At 42.1% G+C, this 23,402-nt stretch overlaps 1 protein-coding gene across 6 annotated transcripts in view; it reads left to right on the top strand.

The window, feature by feature from the left end:
* IMMP2L (inner mitochondrial membrane peptidase subunit 2) overlaps positions 1–23,402 on the top strand; it is a 756,637-nt gene that overhangs the window by 706,385 nt on the left and 26,850 nt on the right. The window contains exon 6 of one of the 6 annotated variants that reach the window (XM_084810758.1): positions 19,080–21,665. The exons of the other annotated variants lie outside the window; for them this stretch is intronic. Within the exon in view, the coding sequence (XP_084666884.1) occupies positions 19,080–19,208 (129 nt within the window). The 3' untranslated portion in view covers positions 19,209–21,665. Of the gene's footprint in view, positions 1–19,079; positions 21,666–23,402 lie in introns of those variants that run through there. 6 annotated transcript variants of the gene reach the window in all.

Genomic DNA, 23,402 nt, shown 5'->3' with positions numbered 1-23,402 from the left:
CTGTCCCACACTGGAGGCGTTCAAGACGAGGCTGGACAGCCATCTGTCAGGGATGCTCTGACTTGGATTCCTGCATTGAGCAGGGGGTTGGACTTGATGGCCTTGTAGGCCCCTTCCAACCCTACTATTCTATGATTCTATGATCCTCTAGCAATGCACCATTGACTGTGGTTGCATTGAGATATTTCCCAAATAGTTGAAATTTGGGGGAAGACTTAGGCTGGTCAAATTACTCATCGTTTGATGCTCTGTGCCTGTGCATGATGAGAGCAAGACATCAAGCATCAGCATCCTCTTCAGTGGTTGTAAAAGAACAACAAAATGTGGTGGTGGCACAGCATGACAAGGTGCCAGAGGAGCCAGTTGTGTGAAGTGTGGTCACTGAGATGATGACAGATGTCAGTCGACCCTTTCACTGAGAAGAAAGCGTGACGGGAAGGTCTTGTTGCTGGGATTTCCAGCTCTGTTTACAAAACTATTTTGTTTAATTCACTGAGATGACTGTTCAACAGATTCTAATTAATTTCTGAATGGACATCTAAATTAGTGCTACCCAGTTCAAAACCCAGTACTATGCAACATCCCCTTTCTCAACATTGTACATGAATTCAATATAACAAGATTTCAGTTGAGTGTAATGATTGACACCCGTACTTTAAACCTATTGGTTGGTCTCTTGATCCCAGTAGAATTAGTTTCTAGGGTAAATGTGTGGAGCTTTGCAACCTAAAGCAGTGAACGTGAATGTCTTTGCTTCTCCTTCACACTGCTTTGTTGGCTTCACCTTCTACTATATAATGCCACTTTCCTGATTTTTAGGTTTCTTCTGCGGGTCTGCCATAGAAACGTTTGGTGGCTACATGCAGCTACTGTGATTGCATTTGATAAACACTGATTAGGTTGCACAACACAATCATGGATATTGGGTTGGGTTTTTTAAAAAAGGATTTACTCTGTAAGTATAAGGATTAGAACATTTCTTTTTTTAAAAAAGAAGAAGAGTGATTCTCAAGGTTCAAACAGACATCTTTGATCAACCTGACTTTATTTTTAGCTCATTTTCCACTTTGACTGCAGTCCCTCATGGGAGCACTGAATGCCACTCCTAATGTCTCCCAATCTTTTCAAGTATCTTTTGGGGGAAATCAAGGGGCTGTGCTATGAAAGGAGCTTAAAAAAATCCCTGTGTGCAAGAGGCCATTTGGGACTCGGCCAATATTATTTGCATTTTTAACTGCCATCCAAGCAGGTTTAACTTGCATCTAAGTTTATTAGTAGGCAATGAGGGAAGATCCAAAAGCACAGATGAGTTATGGGAAACTTTTTGTTTTACATGTGTATGGTATCACAAATTCCCCTTTTATTCAGAAAATATCTAATGCTGGAAGTGGAGATCTGAAGGACTGAGAATTTTATCTTGCTCATAAGGCTTTGGCCCTCTCTGTGGTGGTAGTGGGGGTGGTGCTGGTGGTGGGGGGGATCATTTTGTCTAGGCTCTATATCCATGAAATTCAGAAACACAAGGACATTCAATGCAGAGAGTTTTAGACTGCGATTCGATACCCAGTTGCATTCATTGGTGCCCAGGGTGCAACAGCCTTAAAGGCATACCACAGGAGGGAAAACACCCTCTCCAAATTTAGCATAGCACAAACTCAGTTTTGTGTGTGTCGCTACCCTATACCTGCTCCAGGAGAAAAAGTTGCCTTAACTTTTCTGCTTTGTCCATGGGACATTTTCAGCTACCAATCAACACTTCAACTTCAGATACAATAGAAATAATTAGCACATACATTACCCTCTCCTCTGAGAAGTTTCACCTACAATATGACATCATTAAAAAATAAAGAATGGGCAAATAACCAAGATGATGACTTTGCATTAGCTCTCAAGACCCAAGAAGGTCCCTTTTATTTCCCATTATTATTGGAGCTTTAAAATGTGTATAGCAAATAAAATCGTGCAACATGAAGAGAAACCCCTTGCTTGAATGTAGCTGTAAAGGAACTTGTCTAGCAAATGTCAGTGGCTCCTCACTGTATTAATAACTACAAAACCAATACATATTAAACTCAGCAATAGAGTTTGTTCCAACTCTGCTCATTATTAAGAACTTTTTGAAACTGATTGACAGATTGGCCTACCAGAGGAGCAATACAAAATTATCATTTAAAAAAAAAATCTGGAGCTTTCGTGTGACTTTTGAACCATTCACCTATTAGCGCAATATTGGTGTTGATGTTATAATTTTAATTTATTAAATTCATCAGTGTTTATTTTATTGTATGCATCTTAGTCATTTATTCTTTTCTTCTGTGATGATTTTGTGGTGGTGACTTGTGCTGACTTATGAAGGACCCTGTCTCCATGACAATGAAAGGAGAAGTGAAGGGAGGCTTACCTGGATTTTTTTTCGAGGAATTGGCTTTGGTGCGCTTTGGTTACCAAAGCCAGTTCCAAGGGCTCCACAGTCGAGTTGCACCACTCCAGTATAAGTCGTTTTACAGAACATACTTACGGGTGGGGTGGGGGGATTGGAGTAAATGTCATCAGACTGGCAGGGGCTCCTCAACCAATAAGAAAGCCTCCCCTGCCCCCCAATCCAGGCTCTCCTTTTTCCTTCCCCTGAGACTCCCATAAAGTGATGGATGGAAGGTTTCATTTTCTTTTTGAGAAAAATATAAAATAAACTAGATTCTCCTTTTCCAAAACGGTGTACAATAACATTGATAAAACCCTTATTTTCTTCAGGAAGCTGTGCCAAGGTAAGATGCTTCAGGGCTTCAGCATGGCCTATCATACATCCTTACAATAATTCAGTGACTATATCTGATTCATAGTCTGGTTTTCTGGAAGTCAGAAGGCCAATATGTACCATTGTTCTTTGTTACAGTATACCATACCATCGTCAAAGGCAGCCCCACGAAGTGCTGCACATTGCAGCAGTCTAACTGGGATGTGTGCAAGCATGGATGACTGAAAACATGTCCACCACGTCCATTTTCCCAGTTTCATTTATTATTACATTTCTGTATTGCCCATTAGCTTAATCTCTCTGGGCAGTTTGGAAGACAAAGCTTAAAACCATAAAATACAATAACATAGTAAAACATAATATAAAACAATGTGTTTAAAACAGAATAAAATCAAAATAGTAATCGAGATAAAAGCCAGCAGTAGTTCCACTTCTTACTTAATATTTTGCGTTCAGATGTACATGTCAGAGTACAAAATACTTACTTGGCGTGTCAGTTCTGAATAGTATGTGAGATATAAATAATTCCATGGCAAAATATACCAAGTAGCAATTGGGAAGGAATCAGGTCCCCACATCTGTGTTTTTGCTGAGAAAGTGGCACATTAAACATAGCCACATGTTTGCAACGGATGTGAAACATATGCAATTTGTAACTGGGTATCTATACTGGAGTACAACATCTCCTGTGACAACTTGCTCTTATTACAGGGGGGCTTTGTTAATTCTACCTTAATCAGGCTGTAAAACCCGTTCTTTGGGGGCCAGTCTCTTTGTTAGTGTTCATTTCAAACTGCTGGGTTAGTTTCCCTTGTGGCTCATCTGTTGACCTTACACTTTCTCCAATGATGCCTAGGTATCACAGCTGATTGATTGTAATATCTTTGCATGAGCACATTCTTGCATTCATATCACCAGAATAACAGCTTGATTCACATTTATGTAATTATTTCTTAAGACATAATTTTCAGTGCCTGCAGCAGTCCACCATCTTAAGTCATATTACTTTTTGTGACCTAATTATATTCAGACTAGCCAATTAGTGATGGAAAATATGGAAAGAAAAAGTTGCCCATATATTGAGTATGTATGCAGAAGAGAATCTAAGTATAAAAAGGTATATTCGTGTGTGTGTGTGTGTGTGTCTGTATGCATCTATATCTAACTATTAGCCCTTATGTAAGTGAACGTCACTGTTTTTCAAACACTTTGGTTCCAGGCACTACCACTGAGTCTACCTGGGGACCTTTCCTGGGCCACCGGGGGTGGCTCCCCTCCCCCACCCTTGCCAGTTAAGTAGTGACGCTGTGCACCAGACTTGGAGGCCTTTTCAGGCCTCTCTTCCCCATCTTCCTCCATGTCATCCAAGCCAGACCTCATCACACAGTCACCAAGTTACCAGGCAGGCAAAGTCCAAAAGACCCACTTGGTCCTTCGATTGGGATGGATCTTTTTCTCATAACCAAGAGTGCTCTGCTCTTTTCGGTGCTCCACAATCTCCCAGCGCAGGTCCACATTGCTCGCTCTCTCTCTCTCGCTCTCTCTCTCTCTCTCGCCTGTATATTCAATTACTTACCCACCTCCAGCGCCTGTGAAGTGTAGCACTGCAGCTAGCCAATCACATTGTTCTTTGCTTCTTGGGCTCCTCCCCCCCCGGCTAATGTTCTTATTGCTCCTGTGTTCTCCCCGCCCTGCCTCAGAAGCCATCTTACAACTGATGAATAGATGGTCTCCTGACTTCCTGTTCCCAAAGTGTACCCCAGTAGCCCCGATCTCAATAGCCAGTACACCGCTAAAGCAAATAACAAGACAAAGCAAGATAAAGACCCTGCTTAGCTACTGCAGTGAGCAGGGTGGGTGGGTGGGTGGAGGGCAGGTTAGCGAGCCACACTTGAGATGATTAGGAGCCACAAATGGTCCTCAGGCTTTGCAGTGAAGAACACTGCCTTGTGATGTTGCCTAGAATATGGCTTGGGCACTCCATTTTAAATGCTTTCAGTGGTGCCCTCCCCAACTTTGGAATGATCTCCCCAGTGAGGCCTGCTTGGCACCAACATTGTCAACTTTTCAGCACCAGATCAAGCCTTTCCTCTACTCCCTGGATTTGAAGGCATATGACAGGTACTTTATGCATCAGTTGTTTTGGTTATGGTCTCTCCTGGTGTTTTAGTTGTTTTATTATGTTTTGGCATTTTTAATGGAAATTGTTTTTAACCATTTTATATTTTATATGTTTTGATCATTTTGTTTTAAAAGAAAGGTGACTAAGAAATTCTAATAATAATAAAGAAGGCATTTTCCTTTTTAAAATTAATCTTCCTTCTTTGACAAATTATTAAATATGTGGCTCTATTGATAAAATACGTTCATTATCATCTATTAGTTTATTGATCATATTATAAAAAGTAATTTTAACTGCCCATGTGCATGATAAAATAGAACGACATGGAGTTGTTGAACTGAAAATCCTCTTAGTAAAAGGGCTTCAGTATCTGACTTGGAAATTAATTTCTTATCAAGGTCTAAAAATACAGCCTTCAATTACCTCAAAGAGCATACTCCTATTTATTTGGTACATTTAAAATGTACATAGTTCTATTATGGAAGTATGTTACTGAATGGTAACAGAATTTCTATGGTAGCATAATTTCTATGACCCATGGCTTATTCTTGGGTTAACTTGGGGTTCTTTAAGGCATGAACAACCCCAAATTTGGATGTCACGGTAACAACCCTCAAATGTGGCATTCGACGGTTGTTACTGGAAACAGGAAGTGTCTTGTGTGTAGCTCGGGTACAGTACGTGTGCTCGCAATTCAGGGGTTAATCAACCCATGAAGTGCCACCTGATGCCACTATTATGTCTGAACAGAGCCATTACATGGTAATGGCAGACATCACAAATTTAGTAAAATATACTGTTCTAGTACAGTATGGCAGGCTTTATTTCTAGCGCTAGAATATCCCCCAGGACAGTTCACATAAACTCATGTAAACTGAGAAATTGTATATGGTTGATTGACTTTTAACTATGACTACATGGCAAGGCCGGGGTAAGGACATTTGATTCAAAGACATTTGCTGTTACAAATACTAATTTGGCAGCTGTGTATCATGCATGCAGTGTAGTGTGAGATCATGGGGAACAGGGAAGGGGAGCAAACACTGGCCCATTCTTGGCTTGGATGGGTGGAGCAGCATTATTAATAATATTTAAAATCTAGATTTAATTCAATAGTACTGTTGAAGAGCAGCAATTTTAACCATTTCCTATGCTCTATCTGGACCCTCTTCTGTAGCTCTATAAATAAATGTTATGGGCACTTAGCCTGTGACATTTCATTTCTGTTTTAGTTACCTTTCTTTTAACGAGCAAAGTACCAACCAGCCACAACTGATAGGGAAAAAAAATCCACACATTTATAAGCTTCTCGATAATAACTTGAAAATTAAAATAAAATGTCCCTGTTTTGACAGTGCTTGATAAAATGTCTGGCACACTGCTTTTATGAATTCTCCAGCTTAATAGCTACTGTTTCTTGCCTACCGCAGAATTAATGTGAATTGTAATATCATAACTTCGAGGCTCTAAGAAAATATGTTACTGATGTTTATTAGGGGAAAATAATGCTCTTTTATTCCCTTCTAGTACTAAGTCTGGAGAGAACAATTACATTTAAACATTAATGTGGCAATTTTGCTCATAACCAATAATTTAAGTGAGATTCATACATACATAACTGTGTGTGCCCAACTGGTTGAACATCAGAGTGCAAGAATGAAGCCTAAGGGAAGGAGACAGTTGTAAGTAAAATTTAAAAGTAATGAAATTAATATGCGTAGCTGTATGATTCAAAAAACATTTATTGGCCAAAAGGAAAACTCCAGCAATTTTATTCATAGATTGTTTTCCTCGTTTAATTAGTGCCTTTTGTTTAAGAATGGAAGTAATTATTTCAAAACAAGAACAACCAAAAACCTGCCCTATAGCTAACAGACAAAGTGAGACCTAGTGCTCAAGAGCATTAGAAAATCGGGTTGCATTAAGTGACAGTTTGCTTGTGTTTCTGTTGCTTATTCTTCCCCTAGCAGTCTGGATGTTTTCTGTGATGAATGTATAAAAAACCCAAAAAAATGTTTCTTACAGCCCAAACCCATATATACTTTCTTGGAAATTCATCCTGTTGAGTTCAACGGGATCCAGATTGGGGTCTTCTGCAGCTGCGTTTTTAAAAAATAAAATTATCAAATGTGATTTAACATATAGCCTAGTTTGACCCATGGGCTGTTATATAAAATGTATGCTACATCTTGGAGTTTCTCAAATGGAAAAGCCGGGTATGTGTGACAAAGCAGCAGGGAAGAACAATCAGTTCTGTATTGCATACTAGAGATATGCCTATAGCTCAGGGTTTCCTAAAGTGTAGGTTGCTGGAATCACTGAAAGGAATGAGTACCCCTCACCATTGTAGGTACTGCTATGCCGAAAATTTCGATTCTTCCACTTTTGGCATGGGGTGGGGAGACAAAAACTCTGACAAAAGAGGTGGGAGAGGTGAGAATTTTGGAGAATTTTCTCCTTGGGGAGGGGACAGGGTTTCTACATACCTTTTTAAGTGTAAGCAATTCTTGAGGGGTCTTCTTTTTTTCTTTTTTTTAAACACCCCCTACTCTTGCAGAGCCCAGGACTCTTCTCCATCCTGGCAGTTTTTTCTGAACTCCCAGGAGACCATGTGACCTCTCCCTCTCCAATAGGCATTCAGGAAGAACTCCCAGCTGGAGAAGTGTCCCGGGCTTCTGCAAGTGCAGGGGATGTTTTTTAAAGCATAAAAAATAGAAAGAAGACCCCTCAAGAATCACCTACAATTAAAAAAGGTATGTGGAAACCCTGCCCCCCTTTCCCAGGAGAAAATTCTCCAAAATTCTTCCCCTCCCTGCAAAAGAGGCAGAAAAAACAATGCCTCTTTAGCAGGGAGAGATAAAGTTCCCCAAAGTAGGGAGCAGGATTTGGCACAGCAGTAGTTGTAGGTCCAGTTACATCAGGATGGAAGTAAATTGTGTGGACAGAGGGTGTTGAGGAACCACAGTGGAACAGGACACAGAAGTAGGATCTGGGCAGGCTGTTGTGTGTGGAAGTTCTACTGCTTAGAATGGAGAATGTACAGGATGTATCCAATCCTTCCATGGGGCTGTGTCCAATCTTAGTCTAACTTAAGTCCTATTCATTTCAGTGAGTCTACTTTAAGTAGGATTAACATGAGATACAACCCTTTTATGTTATAAAGCTTTAGAAACATAGGCTCCAGAAACAGGATCCAAAGTTGCTTACGTTGGCCAATGTTTTCTTCCACTGAAAGTCCCACAGCCTCTCTGGGTGCTGCTCTGAAGGGTCCCCAATTTGTGGGGAACTCTCTGAGGATGCCAACAACAGTGGCAATTTGGACTCCACCGTTGTTTATCCATGTCTCAGGCTCAAGGCCCTGGTTTGTCCTTCCTTTATTTCTCTTAAGGCCATACTAGTTATAGAACTACCTGTGACATCATTACTGAAACTATCTTTCTCATTCTTGCTTGTGTTAAACGGAACAGCTTTTATGGATAGACGGCCTCCAGGAGGGGTATTTACTGATGGTAGGCAAATATGAAAGATGCAGCAAATCATCAATAGTGTACTTTTAAGTAGGAGACCCAGTGTGTCCTCCACCAGCTTCATATATGTTTAAGAATACTTCTGCTTCCACTGCTCCCCCTAGGTATAACTGCAAATTGAGATGGAAACTTGATGCTATTGCTTATGTTGCGAAGTGCCATATAAAAGTAGTAACCATACCAGGGACTATAAGAAGTTGAACCCAAAGTTCTAGGCCGTGCAAAAGCGTCACACTTAGTGACATGTCGTATTTTACCCACAAACACATATAAGGATGGCTGCTCCTTTTTGAAAACAAAACAAAACTGGAAAAGCCACTTCAGAAGAAACGGATGTGGAGCAAAGTAGTGGTGGTGTTTGGAAGCAGGGCCGGTACCAAAGGTGGGCATGGCCAGGGACCTGCCGAGGGCCCACACTCCAGCAGGATCCCATTGACAAGCGCACTCTGGACTTGTTCATTTCTTCACCACTGCACATACTTATTCACCTGCCTCTTTCTCTGGCTCAGGCCACGGTGTTGGTGAGAAGGAAGAGCAGTAGATGCCATGGACCACTTGCGCACTGCCTCTCTGCCTGTCAAATAAGCAAGTGGCATCAATGATGAGAAAGAGGACGAGCTGGTGACAATGGCGGTGAGAAGGCAGACTCACTGAGGGAGGGGGTGCATTGAGAGAGTCTTGCCCAAGGGCCCTCAAAACCCTGGAGCCAGCACTTGTTTGCTCCCAATTATTTCCCCCTACAGTGGTTAAAAGGGGGTTGCCTTGCTGCCATTACATATGTTTGTGTGTAGTGGGTAGTTTGGCACAATGTTCATGACTTTCACCTCTGTTTTTCTTACCATCCTAGATTTATTGTTTAATAGAATCTCATCTCTCTTTTTGATTTGCTAATGCAATTTCTGATCAGCATTTGGAATTCTACCGTTTTACTTTCCTCTCCCACTTATAGCTTACAACGGCCATATTTTCCTTCAAGTGCACACACATGCACACACACGTGTTGATGTGAAGAATTCTTCATTTGAGTAGAAGACATTGAAAATGCCCTAGAAATATATAATTTAAGAATACAATTTCACATGCCTTTTTTTTTTTTTAGCAATTTCTTGATTTTGTCATATTGTCTCTTCAGCTTAAAATTGCACAGAAAATGCATTTTAGTTCAGAAACAGCTAACCTGTGTTTCTAGAATGAGAGAGAATATGAAAATTCAAAGATTGTTGGCATTCCTTTAAATGACAAAATATTGTAAAAATAATCACAGACAGATATATTGTCATTATGGCTCAGACATGACTGTTTACAACAATATTGTGCAGTATCCTCACGTACAGTAGTGAGAGCAATACAGCGGAAAGAAAAGGTAGTGTTTTTTGTAACACAAAAAGTAACACTAATTTTGGTTTGTGGCACAGATGCCCATTCTTTCGGTGAACTATGTATATCTAAATACATTGAATTATATCAATCAAGAGATCTATGCATATTATGCCTGAAACTGAATCACTGTCTCCTGATCTAAAAATATTTAAGTAATATACAGCTCCCCCAATTGTTGGCTCAGTATAATTTGCATTGAACAGTGACACACCTGGGAAGAAGTGTGAGTTTCTGTTTCACTTTGGGCCAAAACAGACATTACTTTAAATCCATATCTAGATTTGTAAAAGCTACATCTTTTCCCCTTCATTTTTACTCTAGAGTAGGTGCAGGGGCCCAATGCAGCTCTTAAAAGCCCCCCTCCCTGCTCCCCATTCTAGGGTCCTGATCCAGATTGGTCTCCTTGCATTTACTCCAGAGTAAAGATTTTTAAAAAGATGTAGCTGCTAGACACAGATTTAACGTTATGTCTGTTTTGGTATTATATATCACCAAGAGGTCAAGGAACATAGACCTGGGGGGATGGCTAGTACAGAGCCTCTAATAAAAACTTGTTCACAGGGCTTGTTCTCATCCCTGGAGCCTTAAAAATCTCCTTTGGGGTACATTGCTTAGCTTTTTGTGAGCAGCAATTAGCGGCCAGGATTTAGACTAAAAATAGTTGTTAATTGAAAAACAAAACAAAACACCACCCTTCCATATGCCTGTGCAGACACTCATTTTCCATTTTGAGCTGCAGGAGATCTTTAGGGAAATAATGGTTTGATTTGTTGGTCTTACAACCATTGCAATCTAGGCAAATTCATATTTTGAAGCAGATAATTGATTTTTGGCAACATCACTAGTCAGGTACATCTCGGATTCAAACGTATAAGCTCAATGGGACCTGTAGTTTCATAGGCTGTAGTTCCCACCTTTGGTACTCCTTTGATTTGGATCAATCTTAGGGAAACCTGAACACATTTACAAGGGAGTAAGCATTATTGAATTCAATGGGATTTACTTCCTAATAAACATGCATGCAGGATTGCACTGTTAATGTTTACCCTTTAGTCAAACCAGCATTTAAGTGATTAAAGATAACCAAATATACATTTACTCAAGTATAAGAGTATTCTAGCGATTGACATGACCAAGTGTTGAAAAGAAGAGTTAAATCAAATTAAATGGATGGCCCTGGCAACCAGTTCTAAATGCTTGTACTGATACATTTGTTTGCAGTGCTGTCATGGAATCCCTGTTACGCCACCCAGAATTAATTTTGTGGTGATATGTTGATGCAACAAGTAGTACAACCCCTTTTAAGAATTTATTTGCTATTGCAGGAAGTCTTGGGACATTGGTGGGCAAACTTTTTCTTCTGGAGGGCTTCTCTGGTGGCTGGAGAATTTTTTGTGGGGGCAGTGGTCAGAGGGGCCAGTGATGGATGGGGCTGCACACACATTCACACTCTTTCTACATGCACACAGACACATCCTTACCCCGTGCTACACAGGCACAGAAGCAAAACACACATACTGTGTGTATACACACACACACACACATATTATTATACCTCCATGCCGCCCCCCCAGCATGCAGAGATGCAGAGGTTTAAATCTCCTCCCCACCACCACATGCTAAGATGCAAGTGCACCGCTCCCAGCACCAATCAGCTGGGCACGGAGGTGGGGCACGGGGTTTAAAAGAGAAGGATGACATGTGGAGGTGACTCTCCCCATGCACCATCTTTCCCATTTAAATTGAACTCCCACCGTTTTGCCATTTAGGTGGGCTAGGAGGGGTGTGATTGTACTAGGGAGAATGGTATGCAGGGAGAATCCCCACGGGTTGTCCTCCCCCTCACAACTGGTCTCCTGCCAACACACCCAACAGCTGGATCGCAGGCTCAGGAGAGCGTGAGCTCTGCAATGGGGTGGGGGGAAATGGAGGGTAGGTCTTTAGCACCCGTGGCTGGTATGGCTGTGTTCACACACTTGTGTCTTAGGATAAAGCCATGCCATTTTTGTGGAGGCAATCAATGACAGAACAGTTCATCTATGTGCAGTGCAATCCTGTGCGTATTTACTCAGATGTAAGTTCCACTGTGTTCAACAGGGTTTCATGCCAGGTAAGTCTGGATGAGACTGCAGCCTAAATTTATGTTTGAGGTGTTTGTTATGGCCAATATTTCTTTCACCTTAAATGGTTCAAATGCATGTTCCTCCCTGTATTAAGATTTATTTGTAATATTAGTTATCTTTGTGTGGGGCACAGAAAGACAGCTCTGTTCAGCATCTCTCCGGCGTCAATGATGAGGTGGACTGAGCTCTACTGCTGACCTATGTAGTTTCCTGAGCAAAGGATTTTCAAAGTACATGTCTAGCTGTAATAAATGTGCTGTTTAGACTGGCTCTGCTTCATTATATCTGACTTCCTCAGGGAGTTTGGCTTTACTATGTGCAGATCCCCCTCACCCCAGGTATTGTTATGTCGTATAATGGTATTTAATGAATTGCATTTGGAAACAGATTCTACTCAATTCAAGGTCACTGCAATTTCAAAACCTCCTTAACCTTGCCTTGCTAATCCGCTCAGGGGTGCTATCACTTTGTTTAATGCTGCAATGAAAAAGAAGAATTGAACAAATACTTGTACAGACGAAAATAAAAATACTAGCTCCAATGGAGATATGCTTGACTTCTGACTGCATACTGAACCTTGCCCTTTATCAACATCAACATTAGTACTTGAATGCAGGATCTAGTCCTGTGAAAAGTAAATCCAACTTGTTCATACTTTCAAACCACAACCAACCAGACTGTTTGGGATCTTTGGTTTGGAAGCTGTTTCCTGTTGGAGAAATTCAACATTTATGGAAGGTACCATAAGTCAGTGGCAAAGCACACACTTTGCATGCAGAAGGACTCAAGTTTAGTCCCCGGCATCTCCTGTTAACAGGTTCAGGGAGCAGGTGATGGGAAAGTAGGAATCTATGAATCATAGAATCATAGAATAGTAGGGTTGGGAGGGGCCTACAAGGCCACTGAGTCCAACCCCCTGATCAATGCAGGAGTCCAAGACAGAGCATCCCTGACAGATGGCTGTCCAGCCTCATCTTGAATGCCTCCAGTGTGGGACAGCCCACTACCGCCCTAGGTAATTGGTTCCATTGTCGTATTGCTCTAACACTCAGGACGTTTTTCCTGATATTCAGCCGGAATCTGGCTTCCTGTAACTTGAGCTCATGATTCCGTGTCCTGCACTCTGGGATGATGGAGAAGAGATCCTGGCCTTCTTCTCTGTGACAGCCTTTCAAGTACTATTTCAAGAGCGCTATCGTATCTCCCCCCAGTCTTCCCTTCTCAAGGCTAAACATGCCCAGTTCTTTCAGTCTCTCCTCATAGGGCTTTGTTTCCAATCCCCTGATCATCTTGGTTGCCCTCCTCTGAACCCTCTCCAGTTTGTCTGCATCCTTCTTAAAGTGTGGTGCCCAGAACTTGACACAGTACACCAGATGAGGCCTAACCAGTGCTGAGTAGAGGGGAACTAGTACTTCCCGGGGTTTGGAAGCTATGCTTCTATTAATGCAGCCCAAAATAGCATTTGCCTTTTTTGCAGCCACATCCCATTGTTGGCTCATATTGATCTTGTGATCGACAACAATTCCAAGATCCTTCTTGCTTGTAGTGTTGTTAAGCCAAGTATCCCCCATCTTGTAACTGTGCATTTGGTTTCTTTTTCCTCAGTGCAGAACTTGGCATTTATCCCTATTAAATGTCATTCTGTTGTTTTCTGCCCAGCGCTCCAGTCTATCCAGATCACTTTGAACTTTGTTTCTGTCTTCCAAAGTATTAGTTATCCCACCCAATTTTGTGTCATCTGCAAATTTGATCAGCATTCCCTGCATCTCCTCCAAGTCATTAATAAAAATGTTGAAGAGCACTGGGCCCAGGACTGAGCCCTGCGGTACCCTGCTCATTACCTCTCCCCAGTTTGAGAAGGTCCCATTGATAAGCACTCTTTGAGTCCGATTCTGTAGCCAACTGTGGATCCACCTGATCATTGTTTCATCTAGCCCTCTTTGAACTAGTTTGCTCATCAGGATATCATGGGGCACTTTGTTGAAAGCTTTGCTGAAGTCGAGGTATATGATGTCCACAGCATTCCCACAGTCCACAAGGGAGGTTACCTGATGAAAACATGAGATCATATTCGTCTGGCAGGATTTGTTCTTGACAAATCTATGTTGGCTTTGAGTAATGACTGCATTGTTTTCAAGGTGCCTACAGCTGAATTGCTTTATCTGCTCCAGAATTTTCCATGGGATTGATGTCGGACTGACTGGTCTGTAGTTCCCAGGTTCCTCCTTTTTACCCTTTTTGAGGATAGGGACAACATTAGCCCTCCTCCAGTCATCTGGCACTTCCCCCATCCTCCATGATTTCTCAAAGATAATAGACAGTGGTTCTTAGAGTTCTTCTGCCTGTTCCTTTATTACTCAAGGGTGCAGTTCATTTGGTCCTGGAGATTTGAACTCATTGCAAGTAATTAGGTGTTCCTTGACCATATGCCCATCAATCTCAAGCTCCTATCCTGCTCCTTCAGCCTGTACTTTGCCTTTGTCAGGGGGGTCATAGACCCTCTTTTGGGAGAAGACCAAGCCAAGTTAGGAATTGAGCACTTGTGCCTTTTCTTTGTCATCTGTTATCATTTTGCCATCCTTAATTAATAGTTGAACCACCATTTCTTTCCTCTGTCTTATACTATGCACGTATCTGAAGAAAGCCTTTTTGTTTCTTTAGCATCCCTCGCTAACCTCAGCACGTTCTCAGCTTTAGCCTTCCTGACACCATCCCTGCAATCCTGTGCTACCTGCCTGTACTCTTCCTTTATTGCTTGCCCTTCCTTCCACTTCCTATTTGTGTGCTTTTTTGTTTTCAGGTCATCTCTAAGCTTTTTGTGAAGACACACTGGCTTCTTGTGTTGTTTTCCACCTTTTTTCTTGTAATTGTTTTTAATTGTGCTTTTAGAATTTCCTTTTTTAAAAACTCCCACCCATGGGACCTTACTGATCATTGTTCTGAGTTTATTAAAATTGGCTTTCCTAAAATCCAGGTTATGCTAGGGATGTACGAAAGTCACTTACCTGGTCTCGCAGCTTGCTTCGCGGTGGGGGGGAGGCGCTTCACTGCTCCCCCCAAAGTTCAGGCCGGAGGGGGAGGCTTCCCGCCTTGCCCGGCCGAAATTCAGGCCGGGGAGAAGCGCCCCGTCTCCCCGGCCGCGAACTTCAAAAGAAAAAAGAAAAAAAAACGCCCCTGTGATAGGCTACGTTAATCGTCACGTAGCCTATCACGGGTGACTTTGGAAAAAAAAAAAAAGTGCGTACGCAAATGGCGGCCCCGATAGGGAGCCGCCATTCGTGTTCCTTATTTGGTCCCTGTAGTCTACGTAAAGATTTACGTAGACTACGGCGAAAATAAGGGCAACACTATTTTTTTTTTTTAAAGTCACCCGTGATAGGCTACATGACGATTAACGTAGCCTATCACGGCTGACTTTGCAAATCTAGCCGTGATAGGCTACGTTAATCGTTACGTAGCCTATCACAGGGGCGTTGTTGTTTTTTTTACTTTTTTTGTAATGGCAGCGGCGGCAGCCGGTCAAAAGACTGGCTCCCGCCCCCGGCCCTGACGAAGACCTGCCGAACCGCCACCGGGACCCGCCGCCGGGAGGGACATTCGTGAAAGGTAAGTCCCATCCCGGGGGGGGGGGCGGAGAATTTCTCCCCGAACAACCTTCGGAGGACCAAATGCGTTGGCACTCGGCCCCCCGAAGTTTCGGGGAGAAATTCTCCCCCATCCCTAGGTTATGCATTTGGCTACACTCAGCTTTTGCTTCCTTTAGAACCAAGAACTCAAGTCGAACATGGTCGCTTTCCCCCAGAGTTCCCGTAACTGCTGCTTTATCCACTAAGTCATCTCTATTGGTTAGGATCAAGTCAAGAGTTTCATTCTGACTCATTTTGGACTGGAATTTGTTCCCTTCACACCCCTAAACACAAACACGAGCACATTTTTCAGGAAATGCATGCATATTTCTGAGCTTGTGTTTGTGTTCAAAAAATGCGTACATTAGGAAAATGCACACTTAAAAAATGCATTTTAGGGAAAATGTGGATTTTCACACTTTAGTTAATGGATGGAAAGTGCACATTTGGGTGTGCATTTTAAAAGCTGCACGTACCCAAATGTGCATGATTCTTGTTCGAACAACAACAACAAAAGCTCACAACTGGGAATGGAAACAAGGCAAACTGAGCTTCAAGGTGAAAATCTGAGGACGAGATCAAGCTCTGCTGATATTTCCATCCCTATGGGAAAAACCCTCTGCCTGAGACCCTGCAGACCTATTGCCAGCCAGAGAAAACAGTTCTGGGGTGGATGAACAAATAGTCTGACCTATAAGGCAGCTCCCTAAATTCCAATCACTGTGAATGTCAGATCTAGTTTACTCATGCATGTACATTACTCATTTCCTTATCACTTGATTATGCAACACTCAGTAACTCTCAGCTTTATATGAAGATGCCCCCATTAAAAAATGTTATATGCATGTTTTGTATGTGATGGTCAGTATATGTTGGGTCATTCACACATGCAAGCCATTCCTTGATGCTGTGTTCATGTGGGAGTGAATGATCCCATAGCTGACATAGCCAAAGGTGTTCTGGTGCTAGCACATTGCAAGACAAAACAATACATCTGCTCTTAGAATGCTCTGCCTCTCTGTTCCAAGACAGCCATCACCATGAGGCGAACTTGTTGAAAACCTTTAAAAAATTATGTTTGTTTATTTTACTCCACTACACAAGTCGAGTGGTTCTGACATGCAAACACCCAAAGATGCCTGGTGTGTGCATGAAGCTCTAACTGAGCAGAGCCTTACTTATCCTTTCAAGTGAGTCCTGGTGGCACCCAAGTGACTGTTGTAATGTATAATCTTATTTCTTCCTGACAAATATAGTGTACAACATTGAGATGAGTGTAATGATGTTTTGAAAATATCCCCAAAGAGAAGGAATCTAGAATTGCTTGAACTAGTCCGCTGCCTTTCATTTTTCTTTCCAAGCCTGGGCAAAGACACATATGGTTAACAATTCAGAAAAGATCAGTATACAAAATCTCCACACCAACTAGTGACATTCGTGCATCTCTCTCTGTAGTCCTTAAGGCTTTCATGTTTCTCTGATAAGATTTGGCAGGTTCTGCTATTGCTAGTGGAGATAATAGCCCTCATCAGAAACAAATGTGACACAGTCTTTCTGTGAACTTAATGGTCCTAAGGGACCATTAATAGTGCAATCCTGTACATGTTTACTCAGAAGTAACTCCCCGTGTGTTCAATGGATCTCACTCCTAGGAATGTGTGCGTAAGATTGCAGCCTAAGGAAAAAATCCTACGACTCCCAGCGTTCCCTACCCAGACACGCTCACTGAGGAGTGCTGGGAGTTGTAGGACTTTTTTTGTCCAAATATGCACAGGATTGCACCCTAACTCTCTTTCATACCTATGCCCCAGGCATTTTATGGCTAATGCTGGAATGTCCTGACTTAGTTCGACAGATACGTTTTCATTCCACTAGAAATCCCCTGTAACTTATTTTTAAAGTAAATTATATTTTAAAACAAGTTAAGGACTACAGCATCTGACCTATGAGTCCACCAAGAACATATTCCAACTATTGAGACTGCATCTTCACAACGCATTTGCAATCCAGTGCGAACGATCATCTCAGACATACATTCCATTACATGCATTATGCCACTTACCACTTTGTAGACTGTGATTGTCACACAGGGTTCTGACAAGCTGGACCTTACAGGCACATGGAAGCTCTACAGAACAATAAGTGTTGGCTATCTTGATATCACCGCCACCTCAGCAAGTTTGGCTAGGGAGCTGACCCTGCAGAATCCTCACTTTCTCCTGGGTTTTCAGGACCAGAAAAGGGAGATCTATTAGTCACAGAAGGCTTTATCTCCATATTGTGATATAGAAATGTGATTGAATTAAGGTCCCACACATATATGGGAAGTACTGCTTTAAGTGCAGGCCAACTATTTTTGTATATTCTAGTATTTTTTCAAAGAATATTTAACTAAGCTAGTGCTAATTATCTAATATTTATGATCCACAATTACTTAGACCTGGTTTGAATTCTACCTCAGTCATGATATGGTCAAATTCTTCAGAAATTGACATTGCTCTGTGGCTAGAATCAACACAGGAAGTGATTATCAGTTTTTACTTTAAGTTTTGGAGGCCTTGGGCCTCTATCAATCACCCTGTTGTCCATCTCTTCACAGATTGTTAGGATAAAAATACCTAATAATTATAAAGAAGTACAAGTATTAAAAGTGAGCTAAACATTATGTGAATGAAATCTCATCTTGCAGTGTTTCAAAATGACCTGGAGTTGACAACAAGTTTTAAGTTCAACCTTATTTAAATCGATGTGGTAGAATGGGCATGTTGATAAATATTTTTTTTTAATGTCAGCTTGTTTATTAGATAAGACAACACATCAGGCATAAAACAGCATAAGCTGTCACCCGATGAAGAATTTTGATACTGCTTGAGGAGCTGGTCATAAATTATTTATGAGTCATCACTTCAAATTATTTGCAGATTACTCATGTAATGTGTCGTCCTACATGCCTAGTTCTTGTTTCTCTGTGTGTTGCTTCCTTCCCCCTTGTCCCCATCATAATGCATTGTTAAAAGAGGGAATAATTTTAGTTTGAGTCTAATGGTAAATATGCAGTGACATCCATCAAATTGTACTCTGAAATATAACAGCAGCCAGTTCATAGCTTGATATATGAAGCTATCCTGAACTAGAAGTTGACCATTGAAGTCAATACAATATTAATCACTGATTAAAGTATTGGGGCATGCATCTTGCTTCTTCTCTGCTGTCCTATACATTTGATAATACATCAGCATAAATATTAATGGATAAAAACTTGGCTGAGTAATATTCCTCCATATATCTGCTGAAACTTGCATGACAAAAAAAGAAATAACTGCAGACTGGATATATATTACCTGTGCATTACAATAGGTTTTTGTTACTTAAGAGTCTTTCCACAATGTATGTGATCAAGTGAGTTGGCAGTGTTCTTGGGCTGTACCGTGTCAGATTGCATTGGGGAGGGGACTGTATTTTGAATGTTTTCCCATATAAAAGCTTCCTGTAGTAAACTAGAAATTAGAAAGAGGTCTATGCTAAGCTGTTCTACCTTATATGCAGGTTACATGGGGGATCATTGAATGCTGGGACTACACATGCACAAACTCACACATACCACCACCACACCAGCAGTCTGAAGTCTACAGTCCAGAATTCTACCATTGCCGGGCCTATTCTGACATCACCTGAATGATGTGAGAGACAGTACACCACGGCTCCTTCCACTAACATCAGAAGCTCTGAAACACACTGGAAAAAAATCCACACCACAAGAGGAAGACCGTGATTGGTCTCCACAGTCACCTGCTTCCCTAGCACAAGATGAGTCTCTCTCACTGATTTTCTTCTAGCTGTCTAGAAGTACATGCAGTTTCCTCTTCCGATCAAGCAGAAAGCATATGAACTCAAAACACTGGCCAACATTTTTGTAGTCTCTGATCTTTCCTTTGCCAAAACCTCTGAGTTAAAAAGAAAATTTGTCATTCTACAGCTAGACAACCAACCTGATGTCAAAATGCATGAATGTTTTATACAACAAACAGGAGGCCTACCATGTTTTGTACAGAAGTCAGTTTTATCAGAATGTTTGCAAATATTTCTGGTCTAAATCAGTGAAATGAATAACAGAACAGTTTATACCTCTTTTATGGACCGTGTTTAGCACAGTGAGTCTGTTTGTTAATCAGGAAATGGACACGAGATTACTACTACTAATAATAAAAATAATAGAAGCAGCTCTGAAACAGAGTTTCATAAGTCAGTGTTATACATTATGTTGATCTTGGCACCTGTGCACATTTATTAGTGCTGTGCTGAAAATTTCTCCCACATTTTCCCCACCATTGTCATTCAATCTGATAGAAGAGAAATTGCTTCTGAAAAGAAATTCAATGGTGAAGAAATTTCAGAGAAATTCTCATGGGTTGGGTTTGGGTTTCTTGAGCTTACCTTACTTAGAAGATGACTTAGGAGTGTGTGAGTCTCTTGTTTTTCATTGTACAGTCATCTCTCTAGCAGCCTGTAGCCTCCTCAGCTTCCTACACTTCAATTAAAGCCCAGTTTAAGGCACCGTGAGGTAATTCCTCCCAGCGGGCTTTTTCAGATCAGGATGTGAAGGCAGCCTGGGAGGCTAGCTGTGATTAGGTAAGCTCAAAAACACCACAAAAATAAATTAGAAAACATCCTGAATGAGGCAGAACAATGGAAGCCTCTTTCACGGAGGGAGAAAACTTCCCGGAAATTGGACAGATTTTGGCAGAGCATTAACTCCACCTCATCCCTGGAGCTAGACACAACACGGCCCCCACCTGCATTGCAGTGGATGCAAACTGGAGGCCAGCCTGCCAAGACAGTTGATGCTGTTGCAGCACCACCCCCAAACCCTTACCAAAAAAGAAAGAAACTGTGCTACAAGCCCTGTCAATGTCTCCCAAATTCCTTTGTCACAAGTAAGGTGGAGAATTTCAAAAGGCCATTTGCACACAGCTCTAACATGTTGTGTATATTTTAAATCAGGAAACAAAAAGTAGGAATGCTACAACTGGCAACAATCCACACTGCCTTGATTTACACATGCAGAGTCCAATATGTAAAGAGATTTCCCATTCACATCTGAGAGGAAAGAGACACTTAGCAATATGCAATAGAAAATTCTCATATGGTTATCTAACATTTACTTCTCATAGATGTGGGGAAAACATGCAGATGAATATATCCTAGGAATATATCCAGGGTAGCAGGAATTTGACGTGTGTTAACCTTAGTTGCATAAAGGCCTTTTGAAAAGGTGGGTTGCGGGGAAGAGAGAGAGAGAGAGAAGCTAATTAACTGTTGCATGTCTTTTAGTAATTCGCCTGTGGTAATTCAAGAAGTTCAATGAATTGAGACAGAGGTCAGCTCATACGAATGAGTATGCTGGACCTTTTGTTGGTGCATTTGATCTAGTTATTAGCAGCTAAGTTCTTTGCAAGGTAGCAAGATGGGAGGAAGAATGTATGTCATTCTCTGTGTGTGTTTTAAAGTTTTTCATTTTCTTTTCTCTGTATTATTTGTCTGACATTTTGGTGCATCTGTTTGCTGACAGTTTTATGAACTCATATGCTCGAAATCGCATGTGTTTCTAGGTGTGCGCACACAGTTTTTACTTTCCATCCTTTTAATTCATACCAGAATTGAAATGACTTTTCACACTAACTACATATTTTAAGGACATAAGAAGAGCCCTGCTGGATCAGACCAAGGGTCCACCCAGCACCCATGTTCATCAGCTTTTAAACCTGGTGGTGAGCTCTTTATCTATGGCTGACAGCAGCTATTAGACCTATCTTCCATGAAGTTGTCTAATCCTATTTCAGGCCATCTAAGTCTGCAGACAAGTTTGTGACAGGGATCCCATAAGTAAGGTATACACTGTGTGAAGTACTTTCTTTACTCTGACCTCAATGAACTCTCAATCAATTTCATTGGGTGACCCTGAATCCTGTATGTGTGTGCGTTTGTGTGATATATGGGTAGGGGTGGTGGGGAGAAAATCCTACCATTTACTCCATATCATTCATAATTTCATAAAACTCTATCATGTTTCCCCCTCTTGTCATTTCCCCCCTGAAATAAAAAGTCCACAAGGTCTTTCCTTGTAGGAAAGGTGCTCCATCTCCCTGATAATTTCTGGTGCCCCTTTCTACATCTTTTCCAGCTCTGTGATATTATTGAGATATTTTATTGCATTTATATCTTCCCCCTTCTCAAAGCATAGTGAATAGTCCACTCTCTTCTCCTTATCTTTATCCTCTCTACAAATCTGTGAGTTACGTTAGGCTGAGAGGTGACAAGTGACCCAAGGTCACTCAGTTTGCTTCATGGCTGAGTGTGAATTTGAATGCAAACACAAAGGAGATATGTATCTCAACTGCTCAAAACACAACAAACAATGATTTGGGATGCGCCACAAATTAGTCCAATAGGAAACGCTAAAGAAATTTTTTTGTTGGAATCTTTATACTCAAATTATTTACTAGAAAAACACAGATTAAAATGATCAATACAACCACAATATGAAATAATACAAAATGACCAAACGCATTTCGACACAGGTCTTCCACAATGGCTTTCTAAAAGCTGTCTTGGCTTTTAGAAAGGATATGAAAGTACATCTTTTAACTTTAGCCTTTTAAATTATGTACTTGTCTTCAATGTTCTAATGTTTTACTGTTTTAGTGTTCTTATTTTTAGAGTTTTAATGTCGGGGGCCGAGATTTCCCTCCTCCCATTCCCCCACGTTTCCTGCCCCCTCCCCCACCCCCACCCTTGTGGTGGGGGCAGAGGAGGTCCCGATGCAGCTGGGAGCTCCCTGAGCCCTGCTGCCGCTGGAGGAACTAGAGCGGCAGCGCGCGGAACGCCGATGCTTTCAGTGTGGAAAGCTGGGACATTTCGCCAAAATCTGCTGCGCCAGACCCGCAGCCCCACTGCCTCCCCCTCCTCTCCTTCCTCCTCCTCCTCATCCCCAGGCCTGACTAGGCTGCCCCCCAAACCTGTTGGGGGTCTTCAGTGTGGGGGTTGGGAGCCTTCCACAACCCTCCCACCCTCCCATCTGCTATTGCATGTTCACCTCCACTCCTCCCAGTGGGGTGGGGTGGAGGCCCTAGCTTTAGAGGACTCTGGGGCTATGACCAGTTTCATGGATGAAATGTTCGCTCTCTTCCACAAGCTTCCTACCCTGCCTCTTCCTGCCCCCTTGGCATTGATGGGCGACCTCTTTCTTCGGGCACGGTGACCCGGATTACAGCTCCGCTCACTCTGCGCGCCCAGTCCCACGTTAAGCAGATTCAGTTTCACTTGGCCAAGGTTCCTCAATACCCAATCGTGCTGGGTGTTTCTTGGCTCTCTAAGCATAATCCTCAGATTTCTTGGGGGCTTCAGCAAATTGGAGTTCGCCTCCCGACCGAGGTGCCAGTCCCAGCCCAGGCCTTAACCCTTTCCTCCTCCTCCTCATCTGCTTCTGGCAGTTCTTCAGCTACCGTGATCCTCCCAGAGAAGTATGCGGCTTTTCGGGATGTTTTCGACAAGAAGGAGGCCAACCAGCTCCCCCCCCACTGCCCTTTTGACTGTGCCATTAACCTCATTCCTGGGGTGACCATCCCCCCTGGCCAGCTGTATTCGATGTCGGAGCCTGAACTTCATGCTCTGTGGGAGTTTTTGGACACAAACCTCAGACGTGGCTTTATTCGCCCCTCCTCCTCCCGCGCCTGCGCCCCTACCATGTTTATGCGCAAAAAATTGGGAAAACTCCGCCCGGTGCACGACTTCAGAGGGTTGAATTCAGTCTCGATCCCTGACAAGTACCCCCTCCCCCTCATACCGGAGATGCTGGAGCGCCTGGGGCGA

This window comes from Heloderma suspectum, chromosome 7 (assembly GCF_057233095.1).
Source record: "Heloderma suspectum isolate Gila_16-S chromosome 7, 16-S_ref, whole genome shotgun sequence".
In the NCBI taxonomy this organism is placed as follows: domain Eukaryota; kingdom Metazoa; phylum Chordata; class Lepidosauria; order Squamata; family Helodermatidae; genus Heloderma; species Heloderma suspectum.
Note: the sequence above shows the minus strand (reverse complement) of the source record. Positions and strands in the feature narration are given on the sequence as shown.